This window comes from Uranotaenia lowii, chromosome 1, assembly GCF_029784155.1.
Source record: "Uranotaenia lowii strain MFRU-FL chromosome 1, ASM2978415v1, whole genome shotgun sequence".
In the NCBI taxonomy this organism is placed as follows: Eukaryota; Metazoa; Arthropoda; class Insecta; order Diptera; family Culicidae; genus Uranotaenia; species Uranotaenia lowii.
In genome coordinates, this window is record NC_073691.1 from 128,271,521 (window position 1) to 128,290,164 (window position 18,644).

Genomic DNA, 18,644 nt, shown 5'->3' on the forward strand with positions numbered 1-18,644 from the left:
GAAAAACGAATCGCAAAAAGAGCGATTTATACGCCGAAGTAACGCATATCCATGCATTTTTGAAAGTGATACAGAACAATTTCAATAACCCGCATTATTTTCAGCGAGAAAATCGCTTTTATTCGCTAAAAACAAAAATGGTTTATGCGTCACTTCGGCGTAACACGGCAGAGATGAGGCTCACGTGATACAGGCGGTTGCTGTCCCGATTTCTGGACGATTGTAAGAGTTCCTGTGCACTCGTGGGAATTGCAATCCTTAATGAAGGAATTGTGAAGCGTCAAGAGATTCGGGAGATTCGAAATTCACCAACTTCACTGTGATTCAAAGAGAGTCTTTGTGTGTGTAAATATCTTAAAAAAGCGAAAATTTTCAATTTGAAAAAAAAAAATTGGTTGTATAGTACCTTTCACAGGCAGCAAAATGCTGTCAAAGTTTTGAATGTTCGATTACTAGTAAATGAGCTATTATCGAAGAATGTGTCCCATTTCTAAAATAACAAAGCTTTACTGTTGACATCAACACGCCTCACTCCGTCTCAACATTGTGACACTTCCATGGGGAGGGAGAGCAAAGGGCTGTTTCCCCACTTCCGAACCCTCTCTTTGAGAAGCCTTGTGCCGTTGTGCGGGCGCGCGGTAGACGACAATAATGCCGTGCCGAAGCGAAGAAGGATCACCAACCACACCACCATCGCCGCCACCGCATAGCATAGCTGAAGTGATGTGTTGTGTTGTGTCCTACCTTCAGAATACGGATCGGTTTGGTTTCTCGGGGAAGCTCACCAACCGAAGTGTATCGTAGTAAGATTTCGTTGCCATCAGTCTCTCCCGGTGTTTCATACAATCTGGTTCGGCGGCGCGTGGGAACACTAGCAACACTAGCGCCATCCATCAGTTCAGGAACATATTTTTCCTTTGGCCAGATCTCACAGGCACAGCTGCGCTCGTCAAAAGTGCGTGATAATCTCGTTATTCACGTTACGCTCTTGCGGATTTCGAGGACCATTCATACAATCAATTCTGTGCCAGGCTATTGTTAGAACTCGTATCTTCATCCCAATATCGCGGTAGACTGTTAGAAGAACTCTCAGGAAAATCTTTCGAACGAATCTGTTTGACACAATAGGAATAGCCTACTGCGGCAGGTGAAAATTAAAATAAAATTCGATTCTTGAAGCTCCTGTGAAGAGCAGCAGGAAGAAAAAAACCGAAGAGAACAGCAAAAGTTGCGCTGGGCCAGTGTGGGTGGTTGGAAGAGTGTATGTTGCTTTGGTAGGTGGAAGGGTGCTATTTTGGCCCGTTGTCAAGTGGTTTGCTCTCTTTTCTTGTGCGGTGCGGTGCGGTGTCTGGCATCCCCCGAACGAAAGAACGAACGAATCCATCGCTCGACGCTCAGCTGGTTCTCATCGTGTCATTGGAAGAAGAAGCATGCTTTTCCGACTGCTGCCATCATCGGGGTGAACTAGGTCTTCTTTCCGGCGTGTGTCATTCGGCAACTGATTTCGACTTCTGACCAGCAAATAATCAACAGCAATTGTTTGTTTGTTTGTTATGGCCTTATTAAAGTGGATATGTTTTTGCTAGACATCAGCAGACACCGATCGCATGAGCTGGGCCACCACGTGTCATACGAAGTGATAAACACAACACAATACCTACAACCTTTATTTCAGTATTGACGACCGAATGGGACTACCTGAGTAAGTTTTAAATTTTTAATTAAGCTGTCCCTTCTCACAGTCACATTAGTGTTATCCTGGAGGAAGTTGTTGGAAACCAAAAGTTGGTTAGTGCCATTTAGGGGAAGTAATAGGGAAAGTGGTGGTGTGTCTGGCTGTTGTGATTCGCGCTGCCAGTTTCAGGAAAGCGAGTGAGCGATTTGAATTTTTCAACAACATCCCTCAAATGGTGCAGAGGTTCCGAAAGTTTATGGCCCAACACGGAAGAAACGAGCTTCGGTACTTTTGAAGACAGAAGACGAAAGTTGCCTTGATTGAATCCAGGTGAGTTGCATTGACCTTTAGATGTGATACATTTTATAATCTATGTATGTATTTTCATTTTATATTGTTTGAAATTTGAACATGTACAAGGAATACCCACGAATATTGTGTGCAAAATAAAGGTTGCCAGAAATTTTTCCACACGTATCCGGACCGGGAAAATCCGGGCTGTTTTATGTTAAAATTCTGGCAATATCCGGGCACTTGATTTCAGAAATTTTAACTCGAAATCTGGACAAATTTGGGCAAAGCCCATAAATTATTCAATAAAAACTTTGAAGAACACCAGTTAGGAGCCGTTCGCATACCAACTTAGGGGGGGGGGGGGGGTTCCACGGAGAGGGGGTAGGGGTATCATCAATGTGTGGTAATTTCAATATTTTTTTAAAAATAATGTTTTAAAGAAAGGATCCGAAATAGATCCAAGTTTTGTTTAGTAAACTTAAAAAATTTATAAGGAAACCTAAAATAAGCTCCAAAACTAAGAAATATATTCCTTTTTAAATCCTAATAAATCAAATTAGAATCAAACTAGAATTTTTAGAATGCTTTATTAGATTTTTTTTTTAAATATTTATTAAAGGGAGTCAACAAAAAATTGTTGGAATTCTTTTGAGCCATGACAGGAAATATTATATAACTGCAATGAAATACTTAAAAAGTTGAATTTCAAACAGAGGAAATAAATACAACTGCAATGCAATGTTTAAAAAGTTTGATTTCAAAGACTGGTTAATGTTTGCTGATAATCATTGAATGATCATGACATGAATAATTCCATTCATGAGAGTTAAATAATCGCAAAATCAATCATACTGTTTTAAGTTTTTTTTCCGGTGATTATTAACATTCTAATAGAAAAGTTAAACAATGAAGGAGGAAATCCATGGTAAGTTTGTCAAATTTTAGATTTTTGTTTCAAATTCCTATTTGAGAAATGTCCACGTGGACAACCGGTGAGAGGGTAGTGGCTGGTTTGCCATATCTTCACGCTCGTCCACCAAGGGAAGGAGGTTAAAAAATCTCATTTTTATGTCCACGTGGTATTTGAACGGTTTCTTACACCTTTTTTTTATTTACTAACATCAGCAGATTCCGAATTAAGAATTAGAAATTTAGAAATCAAATTAGAAATTAGTTTTTCAAATATTCGTCCATGCTAATCTAATCTCGTTAAAACTTGTTAAAAAAAAATTCGTATTAAAGGGTGATTTTTGGTCAAAGAAAAAGCGTGTAAATCGATGAAATCGTTTATTTAAAAAATCAAATTAAATTTCTTTTTCAAGTTTAATTATTAGGTATAAAATTCAGGAAAAATATTCAGTTAGGCTTCTGCTTTTCCAAATCCGAATTGCCGGGCCTTACGCTTAACCCCTGCCATCAGATTTTGTACAGCCACCTTGTCCACCTTCTTCGCCGCAGAAAGCCAGTTTGCCCTGAACTGCTGCTCGTACTTAGCAGTTTTTTTTGGTCTTCTTTAGGTTCCGCTTGACAATAGCCCAGTATTTCTCAATTGGGTGGAGCTCTGGCGTGTTGGGAGGGTTCTTGTCCTTGGGAACCACCTGCACGTTGTTGGCGGCGTACCACTCTATGGCCTTTTTACCGTAATGGCAAGATGCCAAATCCGGCCAAAACAGTACGGAATAACCGTGTTTCTTCAGGAATGGCAGCAGACGTTTATTCAAACACTCTTTCACGTAAATTTCTTGGTTGACAGTCCCGGAAGCTATGAAAATGCTGCTTTTCAAGCCACAGGTACAGATGGCCTGCCAAATCAGATATTTCTTCGCGAACTTTGACAGTTTCATGTGCTTGAAAATATCTGTTATCTTTCCCCTTCCTTTTAGGGTGATTTGCCAATCGTTGCACAGCTAAGCACATGATTTTGGTGTTTATGCTGTATTTGAGTCATTTCAACCAAATTCACTCGATTTTTTTTGTCGATGCACTCATACAGGATTGGTCAACAAGATCCAAAAGTTCAAGTGTTTGAAAAAAGTGACATAAAAATTAAAAAAATCATTTAAAACAGCTTGTCTGTGCCCAATAGTTGCACAGGCAAATTTTGTGTCGTGCATAATGTTGTCCGATTTTTTCCAATGGTTGCACATTTCAAAAATCAGTCACCAAAAGGTCGAATAGGCTGATATTTGTTGAGGAAGCTTATTATGAGAACTTCTAGTACAAATGCAATCTAATTTTTAGACGACCCCTTATGAGGGGGGGGGGGGGGGGGTTCTTCCATATAAACCGTCCAATGCAGTTTCCAATTTCAATTCGGCCAAAAAAAAAACACAAAGCCACCGGTTTGAGTGTCTGGAATAGCATTTCTCACATGTGAAGTTTTCTAAGAAACTCAAATCCACCTCTTAATTTACCCAATGCCATTTGAGTTGAGTGTTATTTAACTTAATTTGTTCAGTGTTGAGCCTTTTTCTTTATATGTCCTACCAACATAAAATTTTATGTCTTTAAAATCCCATAGAATGAACTGAAAGGTATTTAATGCTTAATTTTTAAGTGGCTATTAACAGGCGAAAAGATTAGAGAACGTGATCTGTTTTGCCCCCTTTTACCCCTTTGAAGAAGATGCGATTTTATAAAACAAATGTTTCACAAAGCTATGACTGTTTAATTGTCTGGATGATAAGGGCCAAATAAAGCTTCACATAGATGTCTCCAGTGACGGCAACTCGACGGCAGATTCGAATTCCAGAGAAAATTGCACGTCAGATAAGTAATATTTCGGGTCTTCCAACCTTCGACTTCTAGTTTTTGGGATTAAGGGTCGTAGTTTTCCTCCTGTACAATATTCTGACAATATTACTAACAATATCAAGGGGATCGTTGTTGACATGGAATAAAATTTTTTTAAGATTTGTCGTCACGAAATTAGAGAAACAATTTTTTTCAGAACAGCTTTTAGATTCTTTGCATAAAATGTTGAGTAAATGATCGGGATAAAGAATTTCAAAATAAATCTAGTAAAAATCTAGAGAGACTACCTCTCTAAGCCAATGCAGTTGAGTTGACTTTGACACTTTTCAGATAATGCAAATTGCCCGATTTTCATACATACATAAGCTTTTTCAACGAGTTTAATAATTTCAAAACTTCATTTTTAAGATTTGACGGTAGAAAAAATAAACTTATGGATTTATAAAGTGTCTTTGAATTATTGAATTAATAATTAAAAATCAACATTGAGTGCAAAAAATGTGAAAATTCTGAGTGGAAAATAATTAATTATAGCACAGAATTTACTTAAATTACTAGTTAAACGTAAATATCCACTTATTCAGAAAAAAAAACATGTCATATCAATAGACAATTCGAGTTGTTTTAGTTGCATGTAGTCAATAAACGTGTTCATTTTTGTATGACAATTTGAATGCAAGAAGAACTTTTTGCATACAAGAAATCCAAACAAGTTTGAAATTAATTTTGTTTTAAATTATTGATTTTGCCCATTCTTAAGATTAATTGTTTGACAGCATGAGAAGAAGCAAAATATTTCATGAAAAAAGTTATAACCGTTTCGAAATAAAAAATCGTAATCCATTGAAAAGTATTGTAAATAAGCAGGATTTGTTTTCTGAAGCTTTCAATAATTTCATGACATGTTTTTGCGAAAGTTTTAAATCATCACACTTATTTATTGGCTTTGCAACGCAGTATAATGCGATTCTTATTTTCATCCGGTTAACCAGCTTTCAAGTTAGCTGTCAAAACACTAAAATTAAAAAATATTTACCTATTTTGAATTTTTTGTATGACAACGAATATCATTTCTGGGGTACAAGTTAGGTTTAGTTTTTGTTCACATGCAATGTATTGCAAGAACCAAGAAATATTTTAAAAATACAAAATTTTGTTTTTTGAACTTTCAGTACGTCTCTGAATGGTTTTTGAATGAAAATTTGGATTTTTCCGTACAAGGCTCCTTACTAATTCAAAACACGTTTTTATAATTCAGGACTTAATCAATCGCTTCCAAAATTTGTATTGCTATTTTTAGCTGTAAAATCAACCAAACAAAGTTATTGGAGGTATACGAGTTTATAAATTTGAAATTTCCAAACAAATTTTGCATCGGAATTATGTACAACAATGGGGCAGGAGGAGATTGAGCGGACCAATTGTTGCACGATCTAGCATATTTTCTGGTTAAGTATGGATCATAATTTTTTTTTCAAAATAATGGTGTTAAAATTGTCCAACAAGCGTTTCGTATAGAAAACTGACACGAAAAATGTTTTGTTCTGGCGTAAAACCTTATTTGCCGTAGAAGGAATGTTAAGGTTTTTGTTAACAATTAGCACAAAAACCGCGCGAAAAAAACAAGAAAAATTAAAACTGTCGTAAGATACACACTTACCAGCAGAAAAAATCACAAAAGCCTCATATCATCAGAAAACATTCCGAATTACATGATTCAGTATTATTTTTGAGGAAAAGTTGAAAAACAGCTGAAATATTGACAATTTAAGTCATGCTGTGCAACAATGGGTTAGGGGACAACGATTGGCAAATCACCCTACCATATAAAACTCCTGTCCCGGAAGCTGCTTATAGTCGGCTTTGGCGTGGGTTTCGTCGTCCATTACCACGCAGTCAAACTTCGTCAGCACCGCCGTGTACAGCCTCCGGGATCGCGCTTTGGCCGTCGTATTTTGTTTATCATCGCGATTTGGAATCACTACCTTCTTGTTAGTCGATAGTCCGGCTCGTTTTTTGGCTCGATGCACGGTTGTAGACAATACACCCAGCTTATTTGCGGCATCTCAGAGAGAGAGGTTAGGGTTTCGCTTGAAACTACCGGCAACTCTCTTTGTCGTCTCAGCGGCTTCCGGTTTTCGAATCCCCCACCCCCCCTCCCCCGATCCAGATTTCCTGGCTGTCGACAAACGTTCCCCAAACTCTTTAATTACATTTGTAACCGTTGATTTGGCAACTTTTAGCGATTTTGCCAGCTTTGCTTGCGAGTAGCTAAGATTTTCGCGATGCGCGAGCAAAATTTTGATACCCTGCTCTTCTTCCTTGGACGGCATTTTGACAACTGAAGAGTGAATTCCAAAATCAAAATAGGAGCAACATTCTACACACACACACCTTCAAAATGAGGGGTGTTGAGGTTTTTTAAATGCAAAATTGAAAGAAATACGTCAAGTTGAAATTGACCAAATTTTGACTGTATCACCCTTTAATGTCCACAAATAGTTTTGTTAAAAATTGTTGTTAAAGTTGTATAGTTAAAAAATTATTGGTTTCACTAATTATTTAAAATTTTACAAAAACATGCGACTAAGACCAATTTCCAAAAATCGGGACGATTCGAGAGATTTTTCAAAAATCAGGTCGGTTTTTCAAAAATCAGTACTATTTTACACTGTGTGTATGAGATGAATTAATCCAAGAGGCTTAAAATCTTAAATAAAACAACAAAACAAACAGAAAATCAGGACAAAGCTCCGAAAAATTCACAGAGTTAAACTTCCATTTCTGTAATGGTTATCGGTTAAACTATATCTTTTATCATCTAAATGTCATTAACAAGAACCTTATTGGCAACTTTGTAAAAGTTCATCCCAGATAGCAACTTGCAATTGAACTGACCTGCTCAAATAGAATAGGGAAATTGCATCAAAAATCTCCTCTCTATAATGCAAGCGAACCGAAAGCCCCCGAGGAGCTGCCGCAATAATGCAGCCTAATTCATTACAACAATTCCGATGGACCTTTCTTTCCCCCATTGGGCCACTAGTTGGCAACCGGCAAGCTCATCAACACCTGGTGCAATTCATGTTTCGATACGTATACAGGTTAGGGTGGCGATGGCTGGAAAAAAATTATGATCGAATGTTGAAAACCGACCATATACATTTTGTAGATTGGCCCAAAAAACTGACCTGTGCAAAATTTCAGCTCAATCGGTCTTGATGTAGAAGTGCCTCAAAGCAATGAAAGTTTTGGTTTTTGATCCACAAAAATCACCTAAGGGACCAAAAGAAACTGGAAAAAACGTCAAAATCTGGTGTAATCTCGAAAAAAACTCTGGTCGAAAATCGACTTTAGGGTTTTAAAAATCACCCAAAGATGACCAATAAAAATCGGATAAATCGGAATTTTAATTTTGATACCAAATGTCTTAAAAGTTAAGTCTGAATCAAGTCAGATTGAGCTTTCAATTTTGTACAAGTCAGTTTTTTGGCCAATTTACAAAATGTATATGGACGATTTTCGAAATTCGACAGGACTCGAAATTCGACATGACATTTGGCCACTCTAATGTATTTTCTAACATGTTTGGTACTGTATTAATAGGTACATGCCATGCATATTCACGTGGATTGGGAAAATGTGTACCGATATACATTAGCATGGTCAGGTAGGCTCGGTCAGAGACTGCAGGCATCTTGTTTGGGTATAATGAATGGATTTTTCTTCCTCGTCATGCGAAGCGAATTTCCGGTAGCAATTTTTGCCCAATCAGCTCAACCGGATCATTAAATGGGTGTGAACAACCTTGCTGCTGCTTATCAATCTTTTCTTATCCGTGAGGCGTTTTTTCTGGTAGGTATTTTTTAAAGGTTCAAAACGATTGGATAAAGCTTTAGGCATGTTTAAACCAATTTATTAATTATTTTTACAAGCATCAAACATGAAGAAGTTTGTCCCTGAATTTGATTGAAGAAATTCAACAGAAGGAAAATAACAACGAAAAGTTATCTTGTACTTTTGATAAATGCTAGCTGACTAGTACTCGGAATAGCTCGAGTTCGCCATTATTTTTCAATCAAATCAATAGATCCTTTTTATTAACACTTGAATGCCCAACCTAAAAAAAAATATCGGTCCTAAAAATTCAAAAAGCTACAACTTGCCAATCGCTGATCCAAACATTTTTAACAAAAGTTATCACTAATTCGATCTTGTATTTCAATGTTTTTAATTATTGTGAAGAAAATAAATAGAAATTCTGGATTTGCCTCGATTTTTCAATTTTTTTTTCGTGTTAAAGCTTTTGAATTCTCTATAGTTCATAAATTGAAAAAAAAAACTGGAAACGAGGTAGTTTTGAAGCTTAACATTCTTATACATTTTTTTCGCCTCTCGGTTAAAGTACCTCAGCTTTAGTATGCAATTTTTCATTTAATTGTCAAGATACGAGAATGAAAATTGTACTGCTGAGATGTTATAATTTCAATGAATCCAATGTTATATAATTAATTAGCAATTTTATATATTTTATATATTACTTGCTGACCCGGTGTGCTTCGCTACAAAATGAAAATTTCTAAAAATTATTAAAAGAAATTATTTTTTTGTCACCATTTTTCCAGTTATGCCAACAACATTTATGTAACTTGATTCAGGCCCCCTTTGCTGGAAGATAAGTGATTTCTCGCACAATCATCGAGCCGATTCTCGTACCCAAATAATTTTCCATATCAAATTTGGCTCTATTTGTTTGATTTCCGAGCTATGTCAAATAACATATGAATACATCCTGCCATTTTCTGCCCGACTTCGCCTGGAAAAATGAGGGCTCAAATTATTATTCAATATGGTCCTTTTTGCTTGATATGTTCTTGATTTATGCCGAAAAACTGGTAAGAGATCCCTCATGTCCTTCCCATTCCCCCTGCTGGAAGAAGGTCAGGGTCTTTAATAATCATGATATTTTTTTCGAAATATTTCTCGTATCTACCATCCCCCTTCCTATTTCTAAATTGGAAGGAAGAGTGAGTAAAATCTGTTTCACATAGAATCTGGTCGCATCTTTTCATTTACTGCAGCGCCCCTAGTTGTCACATCGCGATTCTATTGACAGTGTTTTGATCCGGATGGTTTGTTTACTTAGTGATGAAAATTTCATCAAGATTGAAGTAGCAGTCAAAAGTTATCGACGATGGAACGCGAAAGGCGAGAGAAAATCCTGCACACTCACGTAGAGAAACCGACGTGGTCAGGGGTAAAAATCGCGAAATTCCTGAAATATCCAAAATTGACTGTAAATTCGGTGCTGCAACGTTACCGGAAGACCCTTACGGTGGATCGAGCAAAACAAACCAGGCGTAAAAGTGGAACATATGACTGGAAGCTGCGAGCAAAGGTGATTCGGTCAGTTCACAATAATCCTGGAATCTCCTTACGTGATTTGGCGAAAAAGTTCAAGACGAACCACAGTACAGCTCGACGCATTTGTTTGCGAGAAGGCTTGCGGTCGTATCATCGTCGCATCAACACCTCAACAGGACGCTGAAACAAAACCTGGTTGCCAAAACCAGGGCAAGGAAGTTGAACGAGAAAGTGTTGACGAAGTACAACGGATGCCTTTTGATGGACGACGAAACTTACGTCAAAATGGATTTTGGACAAATACTTGGTAACAAATTTTACCTTGCGAAGCGTAAAATGAATGTTGCGGGTAGATTCAAGTTTGTTTTCGCAGATAAATTTGCTCGTAAGTTGATGATTTGGCAAGAGATCTGTAGTTGTGAGAATAAGACTCAGATTTTCATCACTGGGGACACAATGAATGGAAATGTTTACAAAGAAGAATGTCTCCAGAAGAGAGTTTTGCCATTCATTCGGTCCCACAAAGGTCCGGTGAAGTTCTGGCCGGACCTGACAAGCTGCCACTACAGGCTAGATGTCGTTAAGTGGTATAAGAAGAACAAGATCGATTTTGTTGAAAAAAGTATCAATCCAGCATACTGTCCGGATTTTCGTCCCATCGAGAAATATTCGGCAATAGTTAAGGGCAAACTGAAGAAATGTGGCAGAACCATGAAGAAACCCGCTCAAATGGAAAAGTGGAGGACAAGATGGCGAATGAGGTTACCAGCAGTACTGTGCAGAAAATGATGGGTAGTATCACAAAAAAGTTCGAAAATTCGTCCGAAAAGCTGACGAATGATTTGTATTATGTATTTTTTTCCTTAAAGTGCAATAAAAACCCTACAAAATGACATTTTTACTTTTGTTGTACGTTATTTCTTTGCGGAGAAATGATCTATTTTATCCGACCAGATTCTATGTGGAACAGACTTCATTTAATATTAATCGAAATATGTCTCGTACTCAAATACCCTTTGATGCCAAATTTTGTTTCATTTGCCTTATTAATTCTCGAGCTATGCAAACTATTTGTATGGAACAACCTCTCTATATTTCCTCACTGAAAGTAATGGGGAGCTTCAATTAATCATAGAAACATTTCTCGTGTTTATATACCCTCACACATGCCAAATTTCGTTCCATTTGCTGGAATAGTTCTTGAGTTATGCAGTAAAAATTGTATGAAAATTCTATCCCTCCTCGCTGGAAGAAAGGAGGTGTCGTATTCAAATGCCCTTACACACCAAATTTGGTTCCAGATCCAGTTATGTTAAAAATTTCAAAAGAGCCTCCTCCCCCCTTTCTATCTCCACACTGGGAAAAGGGAGGAGTTGCAAGCCATCATAAAAACATTCCTCGTACCGAAATATAACATCATGCCAAATTTGGTTCTATTCGAATGATCAGTTCTCGAGTGATGAAGACTTGTTCCTTTAGTTTAAGAGAACCCCTCACCCCTTCCAGTGAGAGGAAGGAGGGGTTTAAAAGTATTATAGATACCATTTGCGGTCTCGAAAATGGCTACATATTCAAGTTGAACGATCTGTCTAAAATAATGTTTGTGTTAGGGGATTCGAAGTGAGAACGCTGGAGAAAATAAGGCAGTTAAGTGAAGTAATTTCATGAGGGTAGACGCGTGTGGTGAAGAAAAAAAGAAATTTTCCCTGACGCAGGAACGTCCGGTCCAGGCTTCCGAAAAGTACTGGCGAACGACAGTATTCTTGCGAACGTCGCACATGCACCTCGATGAAAGCTTCCCGAATATTTCTTCCCCGACAGTTTTAAAAGGAGCGTTCGTGCGATATACAGAGATGCCTTGTTTTACCTTATGCGAGAGTTTGTTCGTGGGTATGAAAGTTTTTTAAGCTTCTGACAGTTTTGGGAATATCTTCGAGACAGTTTTCTATGCGTTGAATTTCGCATGACAGTACTACTTACTCCGTCCGACTGTAGCCGAGATTCGCTCGGGCCGAGTTTATTTCGAACGAACGTATGAATTTTCCTTTTGCTTGAAGCTACTGCGGGTGGTGATCACCCCAATCACCCTCCCCTTCCCTTTTCGCCTAACCTGCACCGGCACCACGCACCGCGTTACGCGCCGATCGTATGCTGCTGCTCGGTGCGAATAGATGGCTCGTTCGATCTATTCGATCCGAGCAGCAGCGCATACGATCGAGCATGGGTACGGTATGGGCACGACAGTCACCCGTGACAGTCCTGCCCAAAACTGTCACGCCCTGCAGCCGACAGTTAGGATGAAATTATTTTCGAAACAGGAGGCATGAAGGGATGAAAACCGAACTGTCGGTTGGGTTCGCTACAGCTTAAAGCACAACATTTTCGGTAACGCATGCTTTGAGCCGATTGTTCAAATACAGCCTGGGTTCTCGCACGTGTGCGATGTAGCCGAAGCGTTTCGATTCGTTACCAACGGTAGGGGAGAGGCGGGCTATATGCGCATATTAAGGAAAGCACTCATTTTCTCCCATATTCCAATAGATAGAAATCTGAAAACGATATACACATGAGCGGACATCTGTTTTATAAACGTTAGAGCAATGTTTCTGTTAAAATCGCTTACAGTTTTTGTGAAAATAATTTTATGATAAAAGAAGTCAAAATAGCCGATTTCCGAAACTGGCGGGCTAAATGCGCATATTTATGTTTTTAGCTGTATTTCATTAACACTTGCAATATTTTGATATTATTTCATTGAAAATTATAGAAACGGATGTTAAGCATACATCAAGGCTGAAATTTTGGTGAAACTTTTTACATCACTAGTTGTTTTTCATGAAACATAGTTAAGTATGCCATATGGCCATATTTCATAGTAATATTTTGTTTATATCGTATTTTTATCGGATTAGTATGAATATCTTCTTTTTTCACTGTACGATCGTGATTTGAGTGTAGATTTAATGTTTAAATGATAGAAAGTAAAAAACTTATAAGACTAATCTATATTTCTTGATATAGGCATTTACCCTGCCTTGATATGGGCATTCAGAACCTGTCTCTTATTCCAGAATCTTATCATTTACAACTTTCCCAAAAGCTTCAATTTATTGAATTTCCGATTTCCAGATGAATAAGAAAGAAAAACCATTAAAATTTTTGTTCACAGAATCTGTACGCACGATAATTAAAGTTCAATATATTATAACAAAACTGATAATAATCTTGTTTGAATTTTTAAATTTTTTCGACTCTATATAACAATTTAATTTTTTCATGCCATGTGTTAAAAGTATATTACCCTCAATCTGCACTAATTAGATATGATGAATTTTTTTTTTTTTTTTAACTATAACTATCTTTATTAGGCCGTTTACTTTAACAAAGTTTTTATGTGCCGGGGTTCTTTTTTAATTTAAATTTAAAACTAGGGGGCTGGAAAGGGTTGGAGGATGTTGGATGGAGTTTGGGGGAAAAGGTGGGATTCTTAAGACTAGTTTGCCGTTCTGCGGCAGAGGTTGACACATTACTCTCTTGTCCAACTCCTTTGTCCGTGGAGTCAGATGGAGAAGCAGAAGAAGGGGTTTTCTTACGAGGGGGTGACGGGGTTGTCGGTGGAATAGCTGGTTGTCCCGATGCTACAGTTGTATGATCACGTTTTGGATGCTGCTGTTTTGTGGTGTTATCTTGTTGTTTTTGTGGTTGTTTTTGTTGTTGCTTTTCTGGTTGTTGTTGTTCTTGCTGTTGATTTTTTTCTAAGCGGTGTAGAGTTCCATTTTCTTTACTTGATCGGGTGATGTTCGCGTAGCTGATCTTGATATTGTTGTTGTTTTTAATTTGTTGACGAGCTGCGGCAAGCGATAAATTTTGTTCTGCGCTTATCCGAAGAGCAGTGGATTCTTCAACCCACTTCGGACAAGTACGTTCGGCTGGTGAGTGCTCGTGTGATTGACAAGTGCGACAAAATTTTTTGCCAGGGCATTCGCTGCTATCGTGTTTTTGGCTAGAACAGATGCTACACGCGCGTTCGTTCGGACATCGCTTCTTCGGGTGCCCGTAGGAGAAACACTGACGACATAGTAGTGGCTGTGGGATGTACAAACGCGTTCGGACTCGGAGGAGACCGAAATTCACGAATTCAGGGATGACCGTGCTGTTTATCGTTAGCACTAAAGTCGGTGTGCCGATTATGCCAGCTGGAGTTTTCTTCGTTATTCTTCTGACCTCGGTAATTTTTTGTGACAATAGTTCGGCTAACAAATCCGCCTCGGTCATGTCGATAACTTCGCCGCAACTAACAACGAACTTACGTCGGTTCAAATTGGGATGACTACCGATTTCTATGGGAGTTCCATCGATGAGCTTCTTCATTTCTTCCAGCTTTCTTCCTTGGTCCATATTTCGTAGTTTCAACACGTACCACTTCCTGATGCGATCGAAAAACGCTCCCTCAATCTTGCCTACGTGTTTTTCTATCGACCTTCCGACCAAAAACGGGTTGGGAAGTGTATGTCCATCACTAGCTTTGAGAAACATATAGAAAAGGTGGCCATGCAAGTTTTGCGGATCTAGCCATTCTGGTATTGTTCGACCCGGGTGATCTCCGGGAGATGGACTCATTGCTATACTTTGCACCGAACTTTAGCAAACATAGAGAAAATAACTTTAGCCTTTCAAACTAGAATCTGGAGCGCAAGAAAAGAACGACCGATCTAGCCAAAGGCTGAGAAAGAACTGAGATATGATGAATCTCCAGCCATATCGTCAATCGGCTGTATGCGCATTAGGGTGTTCCAAAATTGCATTACTTCTGGGAATCTGGGGGCTCACCCTCCAAATGGTAGATTAGGATGTGCCGAACAAACTTTTGTATGGAGCTGACTAAAAAAAATCATGTTTAGAGGTTCCGCAAGCGCGATCTTTAAAAAATGTCCACTTTCAAAAGATTTGATTTTAAATAAATTCTGGGTCCAAAAATTTTCATTAAATTTATATATTTTATATTTTTTTAATTTTGTTTGAGTTAAAAACTACACGTAAAAAATACAAAATGAACCAAATTTGTATCAAAATGTAAAACTAGCAAGCTATTTTCAAGGAAAAAAAATTTTTTGGTCCAAAAATTTTGAATTCAACTGATCAAAATGTGTACCAAGCGTAGACTATTTTTGATACCAATGCCATCGAAAGATGCGGATTTTTGTGCACTTAAACTTTGCTGAACAAAACATGTGGTTTGTATCAACGTGTGAACAGCTATTCACGATTTAATGCTTAACAAAAATAACAATTTAGGATATTTTCTATTTAATTTATCAAATTTGTCTTAATAAATACCTACTTTAAAATCAAAATACTTGCAAAAAAAGACTTTGATGGTTTAAAGGATTCATCAGAAGGCCATATCCCGAATTTGAGCAGAATCGGACAACAGGAAGGGGTTGCACTGAATCTAAAGTGTGAAACGGATTCTGAGACATAGTGTTCTAAAGAAGCATAAAAAACTGGTTTTTCATCATGCTTTTTTGTCTTTACCAATCGATTGCTTGATTATGAAGGTTTTATTAAAATTTCAATTAAGACTAACATTTCACTTGAAGATTGCAACTCGATTGGACTTAAAACAAAAAAGTTATGGCTGTTCCAAGATTGTGCTTGCGGAACCTCTAAACATGACCTTGCGCTTGCGGAACCTCTAAACATGATTTTTTTTAGTCGGCCCCATACAAAAGTTTGTTCGGCACATCCTAATCTACCATTTAGAGGGTGAGCCCCCAGATTCCCAGAAGTTATGCAATTTTGGGACACCCTAATGCGCATATTACCCAACATGCGCATTTAGGAACACTTCCCCCTACAGCTGCGAACCGAGTGGTAAGGAAAACCGAGACAGTTTGTTTGGCAAGAAAAAGGCTGTCATAGCAAAGCTGTAGGTACTTTTCGGAAGTTCAGTAGTTTTCGAAAATTGTTCGAATCATGTAAAATTTTTGTTAATTTTGTATACGGACCCCCTATTTTTTATTCGGAGGAGTTTAAAAGTTTTTTGAAAACCATCCCCAGTCTTGGAAACGGGTACACACCAAGTTTCACGTTGATCGGTTTTATTGTATCTGTATACTGTTCGAATTATGTCATATTTTTATTAATTTGGTATGAGAGCCCCCCTGGCTACAGAAATTTGCAGCAGCATTTCTGCGGCATTCGTAATTGTTGTAATCGTTTAAGTTAAAAATTCATGACGGAACCAAACAAAATCAACAAACCTTTTGTTTTATGTAAAAGGAATGCTCAGTTTGATGAAATGAAATTAAATGTTCGATGAAAATCTTTTTCAAAGACTTAAAAAAAATTTTATAACGATCATTTTTAAGAAGCAAATACCCTATCACTGGTCGTTGATTCAATCAGACCAGTTTGACATTTGAGCTATTTATTTTTCGTTGTTTTCTGTTTTCCAGCTCTGGGTGTAGATAAATGCAATTAGTATTTACTGGGTAAAATTTCACTTACATTATTTTTGCAATGGCACTCAGTCATAATAACTGAAAGGTTATTGGAGTTAGAGGATGAAACGGCATTGTACAGTCGAATAGGAACATTCTTGACGATAAGTCTCACCCAGCAGTACTGAGTTTGGCCATCTCAAAGCGGGCTACTTTCACGTATCACTTTTGTATCCCATTCTTCAAAGTTTACTACTTCTAACAAGTTTGAAGGAAATAGCTAATAAGTTTTAAAATATTTTTTCATTATTCAACGTGATGAATGTGCTACGAAATTTCAACTGAGATTTTCTTAAAGCATAACAAGTAGTTCAAACGTCCTGTTCAAAATTGACCAAAACTTTGTTATTTTCTCTCATTTCGGTTTTGGCAGTTCTCTTTGGGGTGTGTTTGGAGACATCTGATGACCCAGCCAAAAACAGAAATTGGTTCAAAAAGGTCGTTGAAACTTTCACAGAAGTTTTGTGGGCTAGCTTGTACTTCTGTTCTCTGTGGTTATAATGATTTCGTAAAGAAGACGGAATTCTGATGAGATATAATAGTTAAAATTTACTTTCACTTCCACTGCTTGTATGTTATGGTATGAAATTTACCTTGAATTACATTCTCGTGGCTATGTAGCAAAACTGCTTAGTGACTCTCAAATCACGACCTCACTGAAATTTTTTATTTGCCAACACACCTTTTTCGTGCTCCAGGTATTAATATCAATAAAATATAACATTTCAAGTCCCCCATTCAACTGTCGTTGTAACCCATTTTCCGGCAAAAACTTCTTTGGTTCCAGCAAAAACTGGTCCACAAAAACTTGCTGATTATGTTTTTCTTTTTTTTTCGCTAAGCTGGTAAAAGAAATGGCGCGACCTTTTCACGGAATCAGTTATCTTGCATATTATCGTCACCATAAGTCGACAAACCTTGGCGAACTTGCCCATTTTTGTCACTTTACTGGGGACAAAGAACATGTTTTCGGTCGACTGTTAGGCCAAACAGAGCGTTCATTCTTGAAAAAATGCCGCGCTGTATTTCTGATTCAATGAATGAGAACTGTCTTATCGGAGATTTTTTTTGGTTTCAACCGTTTTGTTGCTCCAAGTTTCGTGATCGGAAAGTTCCGCGTACCCACTTTTCGAATCGAAGGAGACGCTTGGTATCCGCAAAAAAATTTCATCCCAAACGAATAAGAATTAGCTCAGGGTCGCGTAGAAACAACATGAATATCCGTAACGAGAGTGAACGAACATAAATTAATAAGTATGCAAGAATCCATAAACCAGGTGCTTTTCGAGCTGCCTGCTTGTTTGAAAATCGAAGGAAAAGCGGAAAGGAAAATAAAAACTGAAACAAACACGCACAATTTGTTGCTTATTTTCACGTTTTTTTGCCGCTTTTCGCAATCGGTGAATTGAGCACAAGTGCGTAAAGTGGCGATTTTTACTCGAAAGAAGTAATAATTCGGATTGTTTTTGGAAGAAGGGAAAGGAAAGTATTTTTTTCTTAGGAAATTATTAGAATTTATTAGAAAGAGCTAAATATGTAAACTGATGCAAACTCTTAATAAGAAAAATTCTATTATCAGGAATTGTTTGAATTCATAATGAATGAGGTGTCAAATTTTAACGATCTTTTGCATTAATTAAACTTAATTTTTATTGGCACCTGCCGTTCAATTTGTTCTGCACGTATTAATTTTTTCATAGCCGGCGTTAAACTGGTACTCTGGGCAACTTTTCTGTTTTATTTCGGGCGAATTCTACAACGAAATTGAATTTCATAAAACCTAACCAAGTGGGTTAGCGTTTCGTTGCGAGCAATTTCCAGCTTCGGTTTTTACTGTTTAGTCAGATATACTATTAGAACCGATATACACCACTTAACGAGAAATCGGAAGACACGAATAGCGCTATCTGGCGACAGAAATGGAACTATTACACTGTGAATTTTTTCGGAGCTTTGATCAGAGATGCCAGGTGTCCTGATTTTTCAATTGACAATCGCAAAAAGTGTGGCGTAGCATATAGAAAAGGCGGAAGTAAAATGATTACTATTTGAAT

General features: G+C 37.6%; 2 protein-coding genes across 5 annotated transcripts in view; one reads left to right on the plus strand and one right to left on the minus strand.

Annotated features, from left to right (window-relative positions):
* Positions 1-811: 811 nt before the first annotated feature.
* Positions 812-18,644, plus strand: part of LOC129739955 (uncharacterized) — a 97,540-nt gene continuing 79,707 nt past the window's right edge. The window contains exons 1-2 of one of the 4 annotated variants that reach the window (XM_055731529.1): positions 812-1,274; positions 1,676-2,005. The gene's annotated coding sequence lies outside the window, so the exon portion shown is untranslated. Of the gene's footprint in view, positions 2,006-18,644 lie in introns of all 4 variants that reach the window. The other 3 variants (XM_055731530.1, XM_055731531.1, XM_055731528.1) reach the window with 3 other exon arrangements.
* Positions 13,515-14,707, minus strand: LOC129737919 (uncharacterized). The gene is made up of 3 exons (XM_055729086.1): positions 13,873-14,707; positions 13,618-13,809; positions 13,515-13,522 (listed from the first exon to the last, which is right to left on the minus strand). Exons 1-3 carry the CDS (start codon positions 14,705-14,707, stop codon positions 13,515-13,517), a joined length of 1,035 nt encoding a protein of 344 aa, XP_055585061.1.

Excerpts from the sequence above, each read along its gene's own strand:
- LOC129737919 (XM_055729086.1), bottom strand. The coding sequence starts at position 14,707 with ATGAGTCCATCTCCCGGAGATCACCCGGGTCGAACAATACCAGAATGG. Across the intron at positions 13,810-13,872 it reads CGCGAACATCACCCGATCAA|AAAAGCAACAACAAAAACAA; the intron begins GTAAAGAAAATG and ends AACAACAACCAG.